The 19868-nt window shown below is 49.5% G+C and overlaps 1 protein-coding gene across 3 annotated transcripts in view; it reads left to right on the top strand.

Moving 5' to 3' along the window:
• LOC110499443 (RNA binding protein fox-1 homolog 3-like) overlaps positions 1-19868 on the top strand; it is a 141197-nt gene that overhangs the window by 48135 nt on the left and 73194 nt on the right. For all 3 annotated transcript variants that reach the window (XM_036956298.1, XM_036956300.1, XM_036956299.1), the window contains one exon: positions 3308-3368. In XM_036956298.1, the coding sequence (XP_036812193.1) occupies positions 3308-3368 (61 nt within the window). The remainder of the gene's footprint in view (positions 1-3307; positions 3369-19868) is intronic.

Here is a 19868-nt window from a genome sequence, read left to right as displayed (position 1 = left end):
ATCAGAGAGGTGCGTGAGCCATTTAACCCAACCCTCTGAATCAGAGAGGTGCACGTGGAGCAGTTGTTGTGGATTAACTGATTTGATCAAGAGCAGAACAGCACATTTATTCCCACTTTGCTGGCCCTGGGATTCAAACCAGCAACCTTGCAGTTATTGGCCCAACAGTCTTAACCACTAGGCTACCTGCAAACCCTATTGTTAAGGTAATATACAGTTGAAGTCGGAAGTTTACATACACCTTAGTCAAATACATTTAAACTTAGTTTTTAACAATTACTGACAATTAATCCTAGTAAAAAAATGCCCTGTCTTTGGTCAGTTAGGATCACCACTTTCTTTTAAGAATGTGAAATATGAGAATAATAGTAGAGAGAATTATTTATTTAAGCTTTTATTTCTTTCATCACATTCCCAGTGGGTCAGAAGTTTAAATACACTAAATTAGTATTTGGTAGCAATTCCTTTAAATTGTTTAACTTGGGTCAAATGTTTTTAGGTAGCCTTCCACAAACTTCCTGACTGATGTCTTGAGATGTTGCTTCAATATATCCACATAATTTTCCTCCCTCATGAAGCCATCTATTTTGTGAAGTCACCAGTCCCTCCTGCAGCAAAGCACATCCACAACATGATGCTGCCACCCCCGTGCTTCACGGTTGGGATGGTGTTTTTCTGCTTGCAGGTCTCCCCATTTTTCCATTTTCTTCCTTGCTGAGCAGCCTTTCAGGTTATGTAAATTTTGGACTCGTTTTACTGTGGATTTTGATACTTTGTACCTGTTTCCTCCAGCATCTTCACAAGGTCCTTTGCTGTTGTTCTGGGATTGATTTGCACTTTTCACACCAAAGTACGTTCATCTCTAGGAAACAGAACACGTCTCCTTCCGGAGCGGGATGACGGCTGTTTGGTCCCATGCTGTTTATGCTTGCGTACTATTGTTTGTACAGATGAACGTGGTACCTTCAGGCGTTTGGAAATTGCTTCCAAGGATGAACCAGACTTGTGGAGGTCTACAATTTATTTTCTGAGGTCTTGGCTGATTTCTTTAGATTTTCCCATGATGTCAAGCAAAGAGCCACTGAGTTTGAAGGTAGGCCTTGAAATACATCCACAGGTACACCTCAAATTGACTCAAATGATGTCAATTAGCCTATCAGAAGCTTCTAAAGCCATGACAGCATTTTCTGGAATTTTCCAACCTGTTTAAAGGCACAGTCAACTTAGTGTATGTAAACTTATAAGTGAAATAATCTGCCTGTAAACAATTGTAGGAAAAATGACTTGTGTCATGCACAAAGTAGATGTCCTAAACGACTTGCCAAATCTATAGTTTGTTAACAAGAAATTTGTGGAGTGGTTGAAAAACAAGTTTTAATGACTCCAACCTAAGTGTACGTAAACTTCTGACTTCAACTGTATGTAATATATAAATAATACCTGGGCCCATACATCACATCAGACACACGTTAGCGTGGCGTTAGCGTAGCCTCAAGGTCTGACCTGCTGGTCTATTGGATATGAAAGTCATTAGCTCTATTTAGCGGCCAAGGGAAATGCTAACACGGTGGGTTAGGAAAACATACTAAACTCAACTCAACTCTGCCAGGGGCTGGTTGATACAATGTTTTTTACTCAGCAACCTCAGAGGCAGAGGTGATTTTTTTTTTTAAATAACTTGAACATTTCTGTTTAGAGTGAGAGGCCCTAAGCGATTGATAGAGATGTTTGTAGAAAATGGATTCTGGCTCATTAGGTTTACAAGATGGTTCCCTTCACCAAGGTGGTTTGAATGTTGCTTTCTGTTCATCTGATGCTGGTGATACACAGTGCCTTCAGAAAGTACTCACTTGTTCCACTTTTTGGTGCGTTACTAAAGTGGCATTAAAATTGATTTAAAGGTAATTTTTTTTGTCAATGATCTACAGAAAATATTCCAATGTAAAAGTGTTCAACCCCCCAGAGTCAATACATGTTCGAAAGCCCTTTGGCAGCGATTATAGCTGTGAGTCTCTAGGAGCTTTCAACACCTGGATTGTATAATATGTGTACATTATTCTTTATAAAATTCTTCAAGCTCTGTCAAGTTGGTTGTTGGGCAGCTATTTACAAATCTTGCCATCGATTTTCAAGCTGGTTTAAGTCAAAACTGTAACTAGGCCACTCAGGAATATTCAATGTCGTCTTGATAAGCAACTCCAGTGTAGATTTGCTGAAAGGTGAACTCATCTCCCAGTGTCTGTTAGAAAGCAGACTGAACCAGGTTTCCAATAGGATTTTGCTCTATTCCGTTTCTCATTATCCTAAAAAACCTTGATAGTCCTTGCCGATGACAAGCATACCCAAACATGATGCAGCCACCACCATGCTTGAACATATGAAGAGTGGTTCTGTTCTGTTGGATTTGCTCCAAACACAACGCTTTGTATTCAGGGCATTAAGTCAATCTCAATCTATTTTTTTGCAGTTTTCGTTAGTGCAAAGAGGAAGCATGTTTTGGAATATGTTTATTCTATACAGGCTTCACTATCTCATTTAGGTTTGTATTGTGGAGTGACTACAATGTTGTTGATGCATCCTCAGTTTTCTCCCATCACAGCCATTCATCTCTGTAACTGTTTTCAAGTCTCCATTAAACCTCATGGTGAAAACCCTGAGCGGTTTCCTTCCTCTCCGGCAACTGAGTTAGGAAAGATACATGTATCTTTGATGTGACTGGGAGTATTGATACTCCATCCAGAGTGTAATTAATAACGTCACCATGCTCAAAGGGAATATTCAATGTCTGCTCTGTTTTATTTTTACCCATCTACCAATAGGAGCCCTTCTTTGCGAGGCGTTGGAAAACCTCCCTGGTCTTTTGTTTGAACCTGTGTTTGAAATTCACTGCTCGACTGAGGGATAATTGTATCTGTGGGGTACGGAGATGAGGTAGTCGAAAACATAAGTCTACTTTGACATTATGAGATATTGTGTGTAGGTCAGTGACAAAGAATCCCAATATAATCAATTTAAAATTCAGGCTGTTACACAACAAAATGTGGGAAAAGCCAACGAGTGTGAAGGCACTGTATTTCTGAAGGCACTGTATTATTCTGTATTGTTATGTTATTAGGTCTTATTTTGCTATAACCATAGTATAACTATATAACAAAAATGAAGCTTCAATATGCAGTTTAGCCTCACTGACTGTCTAGAGTGTAATCTGTGTGTGTGTGTGTGTGTGTGTGTGTGTGTGTGTGTGCGTGTGTGTGTGTGTGTGCATTTGTGTGTTCTCTCTAACTGTCTAAACTCTATCTGAACACAGGTTAACAACGCAACAGCAAGAGTTATGACAAACAAAAAGGTGGCAAACCCCTACACGAATGGTAAGAGCTCCCCTTATCCTCCTCCCTCCTCCTCTCCTTCTCTCTGTTTCAATCTTCAATTCCCTCCTCTTTATTCACATCCTCCCTACTCCCTCCTCTTCCTTCACCTCCTCCCTGCTCCCTCCTCTTCCTTCACCTCCTCCCTACTCCCTCTTATTTCACCTCCTCCCTACTCCCTCCTCTTCCTTCACCTCCTCCCTGCTCCCTCCTCTTCCTTCACCTCCTCCCTCCTCCTCTCCTTCTCTCTGTTTCAATCTTCAATTCCCTCCTCTTTCTTCACCTCCTCCCTACTGCCTCTTCCTTCATCTCCTCCCTACTCCCTCCTCTTCCTTCACCTCCTCCCTACTCCCTCGTTCTTCACCTCCTCCCTACTCCCTCTTCCTTCACCTCCTCCCTACTCCCTCCTCTTCCTTCACCTCCTCCCTACTCCCTCTTTCTTCACCTCCTCCCTACTCCCTCCTCTTCCTTCACCTCCTCCCTGCTCCCTCCTCTTCCTTCACCTCCTCCCTACTCCCTCTTTCTTCACCTCCTCCCTACTCCCTCTTTCTTCACCTCCTCCCTACTCCCTCCTCTTCCTTCACCTCCTCCCTACTCCCTCCTCTTCCTTCACCTCCTCCCTAATCCCTCTTCCTTCACCTCCTCCCTACTCCCTCTTTCTTCACCTCCTCCCTGCTCCCTCTTTCTTCACCTCCTCCCTACTCCCTCCTCTTCCTTCACCTCCTCCCTACTCCCTCCTCTTTCTTCACCTCCTCCCTACTCCCTCTTCCTTCACCTCCTCCCTACTCCCTCCTCTTCCTTCACCTCCTCCCTACTCCCTCTTCCTTCACCTCCTCCCTACTCCTTCTTCCTTCACCTCCTCCCTACTCCCTCCTCTTCCTTCACCTCCTCCCTACTCCCTCTTCCTTCACCTCCTCCCTACTCCTTCTTCCTTCACCTCCTCCCTACTCCCTCTTCCTTCACCTCCTCCCTACTCCCTCCTCTTTCTTCACCTCCTCCCTGCTCCCTCTTTCTTCACCTCCTCCCTACTCCCTCCTCTTTCTTCACCTCCTCCCTACTCCCTCCTCTTCCTTCACCTCCTCCCTACTCCCTCCTCTTCCTTCACCTCCTCCCTACTCCCTCCTCTTCCTTCACCTCCTCCCTACTCCCTCCTCTTCCTTCACATCCTCCCTACTCCCTCCTCTTCCTTCACCTCCTCCCTACTCCCTCTTCCTTCACCTCCTCCCTACTCCCTCCTCTTCCTTCACCTCCTCCCTACTCCCTCGTCTTCCTTCACCTCCTCCCTACTCCCTCCTCTTTCTTCACCTCCTCCCTACTCCCTCCTCTTCCTTCACTTCCTCCCTACCCCCTATTTCTTCACCTCCTCCCTACTCCCTCCTCTTTCTTCACCTCCTCCCTACTCCCTCTTTCTTCACCTCCTCCCTACTCCCCCTCTTCCTTCACCTTCTCCCTACTCCCTCCTCTTTCTTCACCTCCTCCCTACTCCCTATTTCTTCACCTCCTCCCTACTCCCTCCTCTTCCTTCACCTCCTCCCTACTCCCTATTTCTTCACCTCCGCCCTACTCCCTCTTTCTTCACCTCCTCCCTACTCCCTCCTCTTCCTTCACCTCCTCCCTACTCCCTCCTCTTTCTTCACCTCCTCCCTACTCCCTCCTCTTCCTTCACCTCCTCCCTACTCCCTCCTCTTTCTTCACCTCCTCCCTACTCCCTCCTCTTCCTTCACCTCCTCCCTACTCCCTCCTCTTCCTTCACCTCCTCCCTACTCCCTCCTCTTCCTTCACCTCCTCCCTACTCCCTCTTCCTTCACATCCTCCCTACTCCCTCTTCCTTCACCTCCTCCCTACTCCCTCCTCTTTCTTCACCTCCTCCCTACTCCCTCCTCTTCCTTCACCTCCTCCCTACTCCCTCCACTTCCTTCACCTCCTCCCTACTCCCTCCTCTTCCTTCACATCCTCCCTACTCCCTCTTCCTTCACCTCCTCCCTACTCCCTCCTCTTCCTTCACCTCCTCCCTACTCCCTCTTCCTTCACCTCCTCCCTACTCCCTCCTCTTCCTTCACCTCCTCCCTACTCCCTCCTCTTTCTTCACCTCCTCCCTACTCCCCCCTCTTCCTTCACCTCCTCCCTACTCCCTCTTCCTTCACCTCCTCCCTACTCCCTCTTCCTTCACCTCCTCCCTACTCCCTCCTCTTCCTTCACCTCCTCCCTACTCCCTCCTCTTCCTTCACCTCCTCCCTACTCCCTCCTCTTCCTTCACCTCCTCCCTACTCCCTCCTCTTCCTTCACCTCCTCCCTACTCCCTCCTCTTCCTTCACCTCCTCCCTACTCCCTCCTCTTTCTTCACCTCCTCCCTACTCCCTCTTTCTTCACCTCCTCCCTACTCCCTCCTCTTCCTTCATCTCCTCCCTACTCCCTCTTTCTTCACCTCCCCCCTACTCCCTCTTCCTTCACCTCCTCCCTACTCCCTCCTCTTCCTTCACCTCCTCCCTACTCCCTCTTCCTTCACCTCCTCCCTACTCCCTCCTCTTCCTTCACCTCCTCCCTACTCCCTATTTCTTCACCTCCTCCCGACTCCCTCCTCTTCCTTCACCTCTTCCCTACTCCCTCTTCCTTCACCTCCTCCCTACTCCCTCTTTCTTCACCTCCTCCCTACTCCCTCTTCCTTCACCTCCTCCCTACTGCCTCTTCCTTCATCTCCTCCCTACTCCCTCCTCTTCCTTCACCTCCTCCCTACTCCCTCCTCTTCCTTCATCTCCTCCCTACTCCCTCCTCTTCCTTCACCTCCTCCCTACTCCCTCTTCCTTCACCTCCTCCCTACTCCCTCCTCTTCCTTCACCTCCTGCCTACTCCCTCTTCCTTCACCTCCTGCCTACTCCCTCTTTCTTCACCTCCTCCCTACTCCCTCTTCCTTCACCTCCTCCCTACTCCCTCCTCTTCCTTCACCTCCTCCCTACTCCCTCCTCTTTCTTCACCTCCTCCCTACTCCCTCTTCCTTCACCTCCTCCCTTCTGCCTCTTAATTCATCTCCTCACTACTCCCTCCTCTTCCTTCACCTCCTCCCTACTCCCTCTTCCTTCACCTCCTCCCTACTCCCTCCTCTTCCTTCACCTCCTCCCTACTCCCTCTTCCTTCACCTCCTCCCTACTCCCTCCTCTTCCTTCACCTCCTCCCTACTCCCTCTTTCTTCACCTCCTCCCTACTCCCTCCTCTTTCTTCACCTCCTCCCTACTCCCTCCTCTTCCTTCACCTCCTCCCTACTCCCTCCTCTTCCTTCACCTCCTCCCTACTCCCTCCTCTTCCTTCACCTCCTCCCTACTCCCTCTTCCTTCACATCCTCCCTACTCCCTCCTCTTCCTTCACCTCCTCCCTACTCCCTCCTCTTTCTTCACCTCCTCCCTACTCCCTCCTCTTCCTTCACCTCCTCCCTACTCCCTCCTCTTCCTTCACCTCCTCCCTACTCCCTCCTCTTCCTTCACCTCCTCCCTCCTCCCTACTCCCTCCTCTTCCTTCACCTCCTCCCTACTCCCTCCTCTTCCTTCACCTCCTCCCTACTCCCTCTTTCTTCAACTCCTCCCTACTCCCTCCTCTTTCTTCACCTCCTCCCTACTCCCTCCTCTTCCTTCACCTCCTCCCTACTCCCTCCTCTTTCTTCACCTCCTCCCTACTCCCTCCTCTTCCTTCACCTCCTCCCTACTCCCTCCTCTTCCTTCACCTCCTCCCTACTCCCTCTTCCTTCACATCCTCCGTACTCCCTCCTCTTCCTTCACCTCCTCCCTACTCCCTCCTCTTTCTTCACCTCCTCCCTACTCCCTCCTCTTCCTTCACCTCCTCCCTACTCCCTCCTCTTCCTTCACCTCCTCCCTACTCCCTCCTCTTCCTTCACCTCCTCCCTACTCCCTCCTCTTCCTTCACATCCTCCCTACTCCCTCTTCCTTCACCTCCTCCCTACTCCCTCCTCTTCCTTCACCTCCTCCCTACTCCCTCCTCTTCCTTCACCTCCTCCCTACTCCCTCCTCTTTCTTCACCTCCTCCCTACTCCCTCCTCTTCATTCACCTCCTCCCTACTCCCTCTTCCTTCACCTCCTCCCTACTCCCTCCTCTTCCTTCACCTCCTCCCTACACCCTCCTCTTCCTTCACATCCTCCCTACTCCCTCCTCTTCCTTCACCTCCTCCCTACTCCCTCTTCCTTCACCTCCTCCCTACTCCCTCCTCTTCCTTCACCTCCTCCCTACTCCCTCCTCTTTCTTCACCTCCTCCCTACTCCCTCTTTCTTCACCTCCTCCCTACTCCCTCCTCTTCCTTCATCTCCTCCCTACTCCCTCTTTCTTCACCTCCTCCCTACTCCCTCTTCCTTCACCTCCTCCCTACTCCCTCCTCTTTCTTCACCTCCTCCCTACTCCCTCCTCTTCCTTCACCTCCTCCCTACTCCCTCCTCTTTATTCACCTCCTCCCTACTCCCTCCTCTTCCTTCACCTCCTCCCTACTCCATCTTCCTTCACCTCCTCCCTACTCCCTCCTCTTCCTTCACCTCCTCCCTACTCCCTCCTCTTTCTTCACCTCCTCCCTACTCCCTCCTCTTCCTTCACCTCCTCCCTACTCCCTCTTCCTTCACCTCCTCCCTACTCCCTCTTTCTTCACCTCCTCCCTACTGCCTCTTCCTTCATCTCCTCCCTACTCCCTCCTCTTCCTTCACATCCTCCCTACTCCCTCCTCTTCCTTCACCTCCTCCCTACTCCCTCTTCCTTCACCTCCTCCCTACTCCCTCTTCCTTCACCTCCTCCCTACTGCCTCTTCCTTCACCTCCTCCCTACTCCCTCCTCTTCCTTCACCTCCTCCCTACTCCCTCTTCCTTCACCTCCTCCCTACTCCCTCTTTCTTCACCTCCTCCCTACTCCCTCCTCTTCCTTCACCTCCTCCCTACTCCCTCCTCTTTCTTCACCTCCTCCCTACTCCCTCTTCCTTCACCTCCTCCCTACTCCCTCCTCTTTCTTCACCTCCTCCCTACTCCCTCTTTCTTCACCTCCTCCCTACTGCCTCTTCCTTCATCTCCTCCCTACTCCCTCCTCTTCCTTCACCTCCTCCCTACTCCCTCCTCTTCCTTCACCTCCTCCCTACTCCCTCTTCCTTCACCTCCTCCCTACTCCCTCCTCTTCCTTCACCTCCTCCCTACTCCCTCTTTCTTCACCTCCTCCCTACTCCCTCCTCTTCCTTCACCTCCTCCCTACTCCCTCCTCTTCCTTCACCTCCTCCCTACTCCCTCTTCCTTCACCTCCTCCCTACTCCCTCCTCTTCCTTCACCTCCTCCCTACTCCCTCCTCTTCCTTCACCTCCTCCCTACTCCCTCTTCCTTCACCTCCTCCCTACTCCCTCCTCTTCCTTCCCTCCTCTTCCTTCACCTCCCTGCTCCCTCCTACCCACTTCTTCTTTTTGACCGACAGGACAGACGTACGGACGTACGGACAGACAGACAGACAGACAGACAGACAGACAGACAGACAGACAGACAGACAGACAGACAGACAGACAGACAGACAGACAGACAGACAGACAGACAGACAGACAGACAGACAGACAGACAGACAGACAGACAGACAGACAGATTTGCTGTATTAACTGATGAAATCAGATGGTGCCATATGTATTCAGTGACCCAGACTCTAACCCTATGATGACTCAACCATAACCAGCTACTCAGGTTATTTTCTATTTGCTTGGTTTTGGTATTGTATTTAGATTTTATTTGAATTTCACAGTACATTATTCATTTGAAATCATTGCTTGAGGGTTTTTGGAAACTGCCTATTCCATCTGGCCTTTCCCATGGTTTTCCCAATGGCTTTCCCGTGGTTTTCCCATGGTTTTCCCAATGGCTTTCCCATGGTTTTCCCAATGGCTTTCCCATGGTTTTCCCAATGGCTTTCCCATGGTTAGGAGATGAAACAACCTAAGAAACGAGTGTTCCTCAAGGGTTCTTCGGGAAGGGTAATGATTTCATGTGGAACCATTAGGTCTCAAAGGTGGCGGCTCATTAGAATATTTTAGGGAGTGGTTTACGCACAGCTATTTTTGGTGTAACCATGAGTCTCCTTCCAGTTCGTGTAATCTGTTGTGTTTCGACTACAGCCAATGATGTGTCTTGTGAGAGACTTGTACATGTCCTTGTGTTAATGTGAGAATGGCTGATTTTAAATCAGTGGTTGTTATTTCTCTCAGCCATGACGGGGCTAACACACCTGATTCACCTTGTCAATTAACACAATAATAACACCTTTTTTGGCAATTTTAACAAAACAATATTTCTCACCACAATAAAAAAATAAATAAAACAACAACCATCTATGGTTCTTTCAAAACATCTACAAATAACCTTTGATTGAGGAACCGTTCCACATAAAGAACAATAGGGTTGGATACATAACAGAACCAATTCTTTGTTGCAATATAGAACATTTTTATTAATGGTTCTTTAAAGACCATTGCGAAAGGTATTTTATAGTGCCATAAAGCTTATATTTAGAACCGTATAAGCATGGTTCTTTATAGAACCTTCAAAAAAAGGTTCCTTATAGCCCCCTAAAAGGAACCCTTATTTGGCCCTATATAGAGAAGTTGCTGTTTTTTTTGTCCGTACAGGGATCATCTCTTAACATAATAAGTGTAAAGACGGACAGGGGAATTGGTTCGAACATAAGGAGCGAAGGGAGGAGATGGAGAAAGTGTTGAGAGGACGGTAGGAGAGGGTGGAGGGGAAGGGGGAGGAAAGTGAATTTGGTGGAGAGGAGAGTGAATGGATGAGTGGATGGAGGAAATAAAAAGCCAAGGGCTCAATTTGAAAGGGCTTCAGGGTTTGTCTCTGTCTCTCTCTCTGACGCACATTCATGTTGATGGAAGAGAGAGATACATCCAGAGAGAGAGAGAAGAGAAAACAGAGAGAGACACACATGGAGAGGGAGAAGAGAGAGAGAGAGAGAAATGGAGAGAGAGGGAGAAGAGAAAGAGAGATAAATGGAGAGAGAGAAGAGGCCAGTAATGAATTGGCCAGACATGTCAACACTCCTCTCTTCCTCCCTCCATCCCTCCATCAGAGTAGGATTAGAGCAGTGCAGACAGAGAGAATGAGACCTGACTCCCCTTCCGTCACTGAACCACACTACCACAACACCATACCACCACACCACCACACTACCACACCACCACACTGCCACACCACCACACCACCACACCACCACACCACCACACTACCACACCACCACACCAACACACTACCACACTACCACACTACCACACTACCACACTACCACACCACCACACTACCACACCACCACACCACCACACTACCACACCACCACACCACCACACTACCACACCACCACACCACCACACCACCACACTACCACACCACCACACCACCACACTACCACACTACCACACCACCACATCAACACATCACCACACCACCACACAACCACACTACCACACCACACTACCACACCACCACACCACCACACCACCACACCACCACACTACCACACTACCACACCACCACATCAACACATCACCACACCACCATACTACCACACCACCACACTACCACACCACCACACTACCACACTACCACACTACCACACTACCACACCACCACATCACCACACCGCCACACCGCCACACCACCACACCACCACACCACCACACCACCACACCACCACATCAACACATCACCACACCACCACACCACCACACTACCACACCACACTACCACACCACCACACCACCACACCACCACACCACCACACTACCACACTACCACACCACCACATCACCACACCGCCACACCGCCACACCGCCACACCACCACACCACCACACCACCACACCACCACACTACCACACCACCACATCAACACATCACCACACCACCACACCACCACACTACCACACCACACTACCACACCACCACACCACCACACTACCACACTACCACACCACCACATCAACACATCACCACACTACCACACCACCACACCACCACACTACCACACCACCACACTACCACACTACCACACCACCACACCACCACACCACCACACTACCACACCACCACACTACCACACTACCACACTACCACACCACCACATCACCACACCGCCACACCGCCACACCGCCACACCGCCACACCGCCACACCGCCACACCACCACACCACCACACCACCACACCACCACACTACCACACCACCACATCAACACATCACCACACCACCACACTACCACACCACCACACTACCACACTAACACACTAACACACCACCACACCACCACAATACCACACCACCACACCACCACACCACCACACCACCACACTACCACACTACCACAATACCACACCGCCACACCGCCACACCACCACACCACCACACCACCACACCACCACACCACCACACCACCACATCAACACATCACCACACCACCACACCACCACACTACCACACCACACTACCACACCACCACACCACCACACCACCACACCACCACACTACCACACTACCACACCACCACATCACCACACCGCCACACCGCCACACCGCCACACCACCACACCACCACACCACCACACCACCACACTACCACACCACCACATCAACACATCACCACACCACCACACCACCACACTACCACACCACACTACCACACCACCACACCACCACACTACCACACCACCACACCACCACACTACCACACTACCACACCACCACATCAACACATCACCACACCACCACACAACCACACTACCACACCACACTACCACACCACCACACCACCACACCACCACACCACCACACTACCACACTACCACACCACCACATCAACACATCACCACACCACCATACTACCACACCACCACACTACCACACCACCACACTACCACACTACCACACTACCACACTACCACACCACCACATCACCACACCGCCACACCGCCACACCACCACACCACCACACCACCACACCACCACACCACCACATCAACACATCACCACACCACCACACCACCACACTACCACACCACACTACCACACCACCACACCACCACACCACCACACCACCACACTACCACACTACCACACCACCACATCACCACACCGCCACACCGCCACACCGCCACACCACCACACCACCACACCACCACACCACCACACTACCACACCACCACATCAACACATCACCACACCACCACACCACCACACTACCACACCACACTACCACACCACCACACCACCACACTACCACACTACCACACCACCACATCAACACATCACCACACTACCACACCACCACACCACCACACTACCACACCACCACACTACCACACTACCACACCACCACACCACCACACCACCACACTACCACACCACCACACTACCACACTACCACACTACCACACCACCACATCACCACACCGCCACACCGCCACACCGCCACACCGCCACACCGCCACACCGCCACACCACCACACCACCACACCACCACACCACCACACTACCACACCACCACATCAACACATCACCACACCACCACACTACCACACCACCACACTACCACACTAACACACTAACACACCACCACACCACCACAATACCACACCACCACACCACCACACCACCACACCACCACACTACCACACTACCACAATACCACACCGCCACACCGCCACACCACCACACCACCACACCACCACACCACCACACCACCACACCACCACATCAACACATCACCACACCACCACACCACCACACTACCACACCACACTACCACACCACCACACCACCACACCACCACACCACCACACTACCACACTACCACACCACCACATCACCACACCGCCACACCGCCACACCGCCACACCACCACACCACCACACCACCACACCACCACACTACCACACCACCACATCAACACATCACCACACCACCACACCACCACACTACCACACCACACTACCACACCACCACACCACCACACTACCACACCACCACATCAACACATCACCACACTACCACACCACCACACCACCACACTACCACACCACCACACTACCACACTACCACACCACCACACCACCACACCACCACACTACCACACCACCACACTACCACACTACCACACTACCACACTACCACACCACCACATCACCACACCGCCACACCGCCACACCGCCACACCGCCACACCGCCACACCACCACACCACCACACCACCACACCACCACACTACCACACCACCACATCAACACATCACCACACCACCACACTACCACACCACCACACTACCACACTAACACACTAACACACCACCACACTACCACACCACCACACCACCACACCACCACACCACCACACTACCACACCACCACACCACCACAATACCACACCACCACACCACCACACCACCACACCACCACACTACCACACTACCACAATACCACACCACCACACCACCACACTACCACACTACCACACCACCACACCACCACACCACCACACTACCACACCACCACACCACCACACTACCACACTACCACACCACCACATCAACACACCACCACATCAACACACCACCACACCACCACACCACCACATCAACACACCACCACACCACCACACTACCACACCACCACACCACCACACTACCACCACACCACCACACTACCACACCACCACACTACCACACCACCACATCACCACACAATTTATTATTAATCTCCTCCAATCTCATCATCATGTCTCTCCTCCAATCCCATCATCACGTCTCTCCTCCTATCCCATCATCATCTCTCTCCTCCTATCCCATCATCATTTCTCTCCTCCTATCCCATAATAATGTCTATCCTCCTATCCCATCATCATTTCTCTCCTCCTATCCCATCATCATGTCTCTCCTCCTATCTCATCATCATGTCTCTCCTCCTATCACATCATCATTACTCTCCAACTATCCAATCATCAATTATCTCCTCCTATCCCATCATCATGTCTCTCCTCCTATCTCATCATCATGTCTCTCCTCCAATCCCACCATCATGTCTCTCCTCCAATCTCATCGTCATGTCTCTCCTCCCATCCCAACATCACGTCTCTCCTCCTATCCCATCATCATGTCTCTCCTCCAATCTCATCGTCATGTCTCTCCTCCTATCCCATCATCATGTCTGTCCTCATATCGCATCATCATGTCTCTCCTCCTATCCCATCATCATGTCCTCTCCTCCTGTCCCATCATCATGTCTCTCCTCCTATCCCATCATCATCTCTCCTCTCCTCCTATCCCATCATCATGTCTCTTCTCTCCTCCTATCTCATCATCATGTCTCTCCCCCTATCCCATCATCATGTCTCCTCCTATCCAATCATCATGTCTCTCCTCCTATCTCATCCATCATGTCTCTCCTCCTATCTCATCATCATGTCTCTCCTCCAATCTCATCTTCTTGTCTCTCCTCTCCTCCTATCCCATCATCATGTCTCCTCCTATGCAATCATCATGTTTCTCCTCCTATCTCATCCATCATGTCTCTCCTCCTATTCCATCATCATGTCTATCCTCCTATCTCATCATCATGTCTCTCCTCCTATCTCATCTTCTTGTCTCTCCTCTCCTCCTCTCCCATCATCATGTCTCTCCTCCTATCCCATCATCATGTTTCTCCTCCAATCCCATCATCCTGTATCTCCTCTCTTCCTATCCCATTATCTTGTCTCTCCTCGCCTTCTTTTCCATCATAATGTCTCTCCTCTCTTTCTTTTCCATCATCATGTCTCATCACCATTTGCCCAAGATGGTGTTGGCAGTCAGACGTCTTTGTCTTTGTCTTGTCATGTCCAGTATATCTTTTTATTCCTTTTTTCTTCGCAAATATTTTAAAATATTTTTATTAACCTCAACTTCAACATACTCTCCTGCAATCCGTCTCACCCAATGTGGTGTGGATCTGCTATTGTCTTTTGTACTGGTAACCCCAACAGCAGCTACCTACTAGGTGCTAGTGAGCTAGCCACTGCTAGCTGTCTTCAGCTAACCTTTAGCCCGGACAACTCTTGCCAGTCTGCACAGCGCGTCTCAAACCAAAGCAAATCTGACTTATTTTTCTCCATATGTCCGGATTCCTACGTCAAGCTCTGAACTTTTTCCCCTGGATCATCGCAGTTAACTAGCTGCTATCCTAGTGGCTACTCCTGGCTAACGTCTCTGTCCCGAAGCAAGAACTAATTAACCTGGAGCTAGCCTTTGATAGGGTCATCCCCTGGGTAGCCGAAGAGGTCCATTACCCACTCCTTGGGCTACAATACCTATTTCGCCAATTGGCCTGGACCCCTTTTACTGCCGACATGGAGCCCGGCTGATCCATCACAACTGGACTACCGGCGTAATTTGGCGTAATTTGCCCGAGGGGTTTTTTCAACTGGCTCCTCCATCGCCACTTGCCCCTGAATGCTCATCTGCTAGTCTGCTAGCCAAGACCCGCTAGCTGTCTAGAGCATATCGGACTGTTAGCCAAAGAGGCCCATCGAACAAATTATTTGGCTACTATACCTATTTTGCCAATTGGCCTGGACCCTTTTACTACACAGAGCCCTGCTGATCCATCACGCCTGGTCTGCCAACGTAACTGCATGAGGGGGAAACAATAGACTTCTTCCGTCGCGACGTCCCTCTAAGGCCTTTCTGCTGGCTTACTAGCCCCGGCCCGCTAGCTGTCTGAATCACCGTGTCTCCAGCCCGCTGAGCTACTCACTGGACCCCTATGATCACTCGACTAAGCATGCCTCTCCCTAATGTCAATATGCCTTGTCCATTACTGTTCTGGTTAGTGATTATTGTCTTATTTCACTGTAGAGCCTCTAGGCTCTCAATACGCCTTACCTAACCCTTTAGTTCCACCTCACACACATGCGGTGACCTCACCTGGTTTAAATTATGTTTCTAGAGACAATACATAGGACGTGCTACCTGTCCCAGACCTTCTGTGTTCAACTCTCTAGAGACAGCAGGAGTGGTAGAGATACTCTAAATGACCGGCTATGAAAAGCCAACTGACATTTACTCCTGAGGTGCTGACTTGCTGCACCCTCGACAACTACTGTGATTATTATTATTTGACCATGCTGGTCATTTATGAACATTTGAACATCTTGGCCAGGTTCTGTTATAATCTCCACCCGGCACAGCCAGAAGAGGACTGGCCACCCCTCATAGCGTGGTTACTCTCTAGGGTTCTTCCTAGGTTTTGGCCTTTCTGGGGAGTTTTTCCTAGCCACTGTGCTTCTAGACCATCAAAAACCCTGAAATTTCCATCCTTAACTATAACATTTTTCGACAAGATAGAACTGCCAATATGGGCGAAGTTGCAATCTACTGCAGAGATAGCCTGCAGAGTTCTGTTTTACTTTCCAGGTCTGTGCCCAAACATTTTGAGCTTCTACTTTTAAAAATTCACCTTTCCAGAAACAACTCTCTCACCATTGCCGCTTGCGATAGACCACCTTCTACCCCCAGCTGTGCCCTAGACACCATATGTGAATTGATTGCCCCCCATCTATCTTCAGAGCTTGTGCTGTTAGGTGACCAAACTGGGACATGCTTAACACCCCAGCCATCCAACAATCTAAACTTGATGCCCTCAATCTCACACAAATTATCAATGAACCTAGGTACAACCACAAGTCCGTAAGCACGGGCACCCTCATAGATATCATCCTAACCAACCTGCCCTCCAAGTACACCTCTGCTGTCTTCAACCAGGATAACAGTGATCACTGCCTCATTGCCTGCGTCCGTAGTGGGTCTGTGGTCAAACGACCACCCCTCATCACTGTCAAACGCTCACTAAAACACTTCAGCGAGCAAGCCTTTCTAATCGACCTTGCCCGGGTATCCTGGAAGGATATTGACCTCATCCCGTCAGTAGAGAATGCCTGGTGCATTCCTCACCATCTTAAATAAGCATGCCCCTTTCAAAAAATGTAGATCCAGGAACAGATATAGCCCTTGGTTCACTCCAGACCTGACTGCCCTTGACCAGCACAAACACATTCTGTGGCGTACTGCATTAGCATCGAATAGCCCCCGTGATATGAAACCTCTCAGGGAAGTTAGGAACCAATATAAGCAGGCAGTTAGGGAAGCAAAGGCTAGCCTTTTCAAACAGAAATGTACATCCTGTAGCACAAACTCCATGGGACACTGTAAAGTCCATGGAAAATAAGAGCACCTCCTCCCAGCTGCCTACTGCGCTGAGGCTATGAAACACTGTTACCACCGATAAATCCACGATAATTGAGAATTTCTATAAGCATTTTTCTGCGGCTGGCTATGCTTTCCACCTGGCTACCCCTACCACGGTCAACATCCCTGCACCCCACAGAGCAACTTGCCAAAGCCTGCCCTATTTCTCCTTCACCCAAATTCAGATAGCTGATGTTCTGAAAGAGCTGCAAAAATCTGGACCACTGCAAATCAGGCTAGGCAATCTGGACCCTCTTTTTCTAAAATGATCTGCCGAAATTGTTGCAACCCCTATTACTAGCCTGTTCAACCTCTCTTTCATATCGTCTGAGATCCCTAAAGATTGGAAAGCTGCCGCGGTAATCCCCTCGTTAAAAGGGGGAGACACTTTAGACCCAAACTGCTACAGACCAGATCTATCCTACCAGGCCTTTCTAAGGTCTTCGAAAGCCAAGTTAACAAACAGATCACCGACCATTTCGAATCCCACCGTACCTTTTCCACTATGCAATCTGGTTTCAGAGCTGGTCATGGGTGCACCTCAGCCATGCTCAATGTCCTAAACGATCATAACCGCCATCGATAAGAAACAATACTGTGCAGGCGTGTTCATCGACCTGGCCAAGGCATTCGACTATGTCAATGACCACATTCTTATCGGCAGACTCGATAGCCTTGGTTTTTCAAATGACTGCCTCGCCTGGTTCACTAACTGTTTCTCTGACAGAGTTCAGTGTGTGTAATCGGACGGCCTGGTGTCCAGAACTCAGTCTCTATGAGGGTGCCACAGGGTTCAATTCTCAGGCCTACACTTTTCTCTGTATACATCAATGATGTCGCTCTTGCTGCTGGTGATTCTCTGATCCACCTCTATGCAGACGACACCATTCTGTATACTTCTGGCCCTTCTTTGGACACTGTGTCAACTAACCTCCAGATGAGCCTCAATGCCATCCAACACTCTTTCCGTGGCCTCAAACTGCTCTGAAATGCAAGTAAAACTAAATGCATGCTCTTCAACCGATCGCTGCCCACACCTACCTGCCCGTCCAGCATCACTACAGTTCTGACTTAGAATATGTGGACAACTACAAATACCTAGGTGTCTGGTTAGACTGTAAACTCTCCTTCCAGACTCACATTAAGCATCTCCAATCCAAAATGAAATCTAGAATCGGCTTCCTACTTCACAACAAAGCATTCTTCACTCATGCAGCTAAACATACCCTCATAAAACTGACTATCCTACCGATCCTTGACGTCGGCGATGTCATTTACAAAATAGCCTCCAACACTCTACTCAGCAAATTGGATGCAGTCTATCACAGTGCCATCCGTTTTGTCACCATAGCCCCATTCACTACCCACCACCGTGACCTGTATGCTTTCATTGGCTGGCCCTAGCTTCATATTCGTCGCCAAACCCACTGGCTCCAGATCATCTATAAGTCTTTGCTAGGTAAAGCTCCGCCTTATCTCAGCTCACTGGTCACCTTGGCAGCACCCACCCATAGCATGCACTCCAGCAGGTATATTTCACTGGTCACCCCCAAAGCCAATTCCTCCTTTGGCCGCTTTTCCTTTCAGTTCTCTGCTGCCAATGACTGGAACGAACTGCAAATATCAATGAATTTGGAGACTTAAATCTCCCTCACTAATAATAAGCACCAGCTGTCAGAGCAACTCACAGATCACCTGAACATAGCCCATCTGTAAATAGCCCATCCAACTACCTCAGCCTCAAACTGTTATTTATTTAATGTATTTTTCTCATTTGCACACCAGTATCTCTACTTGCACACTCATCTTCTGCACATCTATCACTCCAGGGTTTATTGCTATATTGTAATTATTTCGCCTTATGCCTTATTAATTGCCTTAACTCCCTTATCCTACCTCATTTGCACACACTTTAGAGCCGTTTCTATTGTATTATTGACTGTACGTTTGTTTACTCCATGTGTAACTCTGTGTTGTTGTTTGTGTCGCACTGCTATGCTTTATCTTGGCCAGGTCGCAATTGTAAATGAGAACTTGTTCTCAACTAGCCTACCTGGTTAAATAAAGGTGAAATAAATAAAAATAAAAATCATGTCTCATCTCCTATCATCATGACAGTCCTCCTATCCCATCATTAAGTCTCTCCTCTAATCCTATCCCATAATCATGTCTCTCCTCTCCTCCTATCCCATAATCATGTCTCTCCTCTCCTCCTATCCCATCATC

The sequence above is a fragment of the Oncorhynchus mykiss genome, chromosome 20 (genome assembly GCF_013265735.2).
Source record: "Oncorhynchus mykiss isolate Arlee chromosome 20, USDA_OmykA_1.1, whole genome shotgun sequence".
In the NCBI taxonomy this organism is placed as follows: Eukaryota; Metazoa; Chordata; class Actinopteri; order Salmoniformes; family Salmonidae; genus Oncorhynchus; species Oncorhynchus mykiss.
Note: the sequence above shows the minus strand (reverse complement) of the source record. Positions and strands in the feature narration are given on the sequence as shown.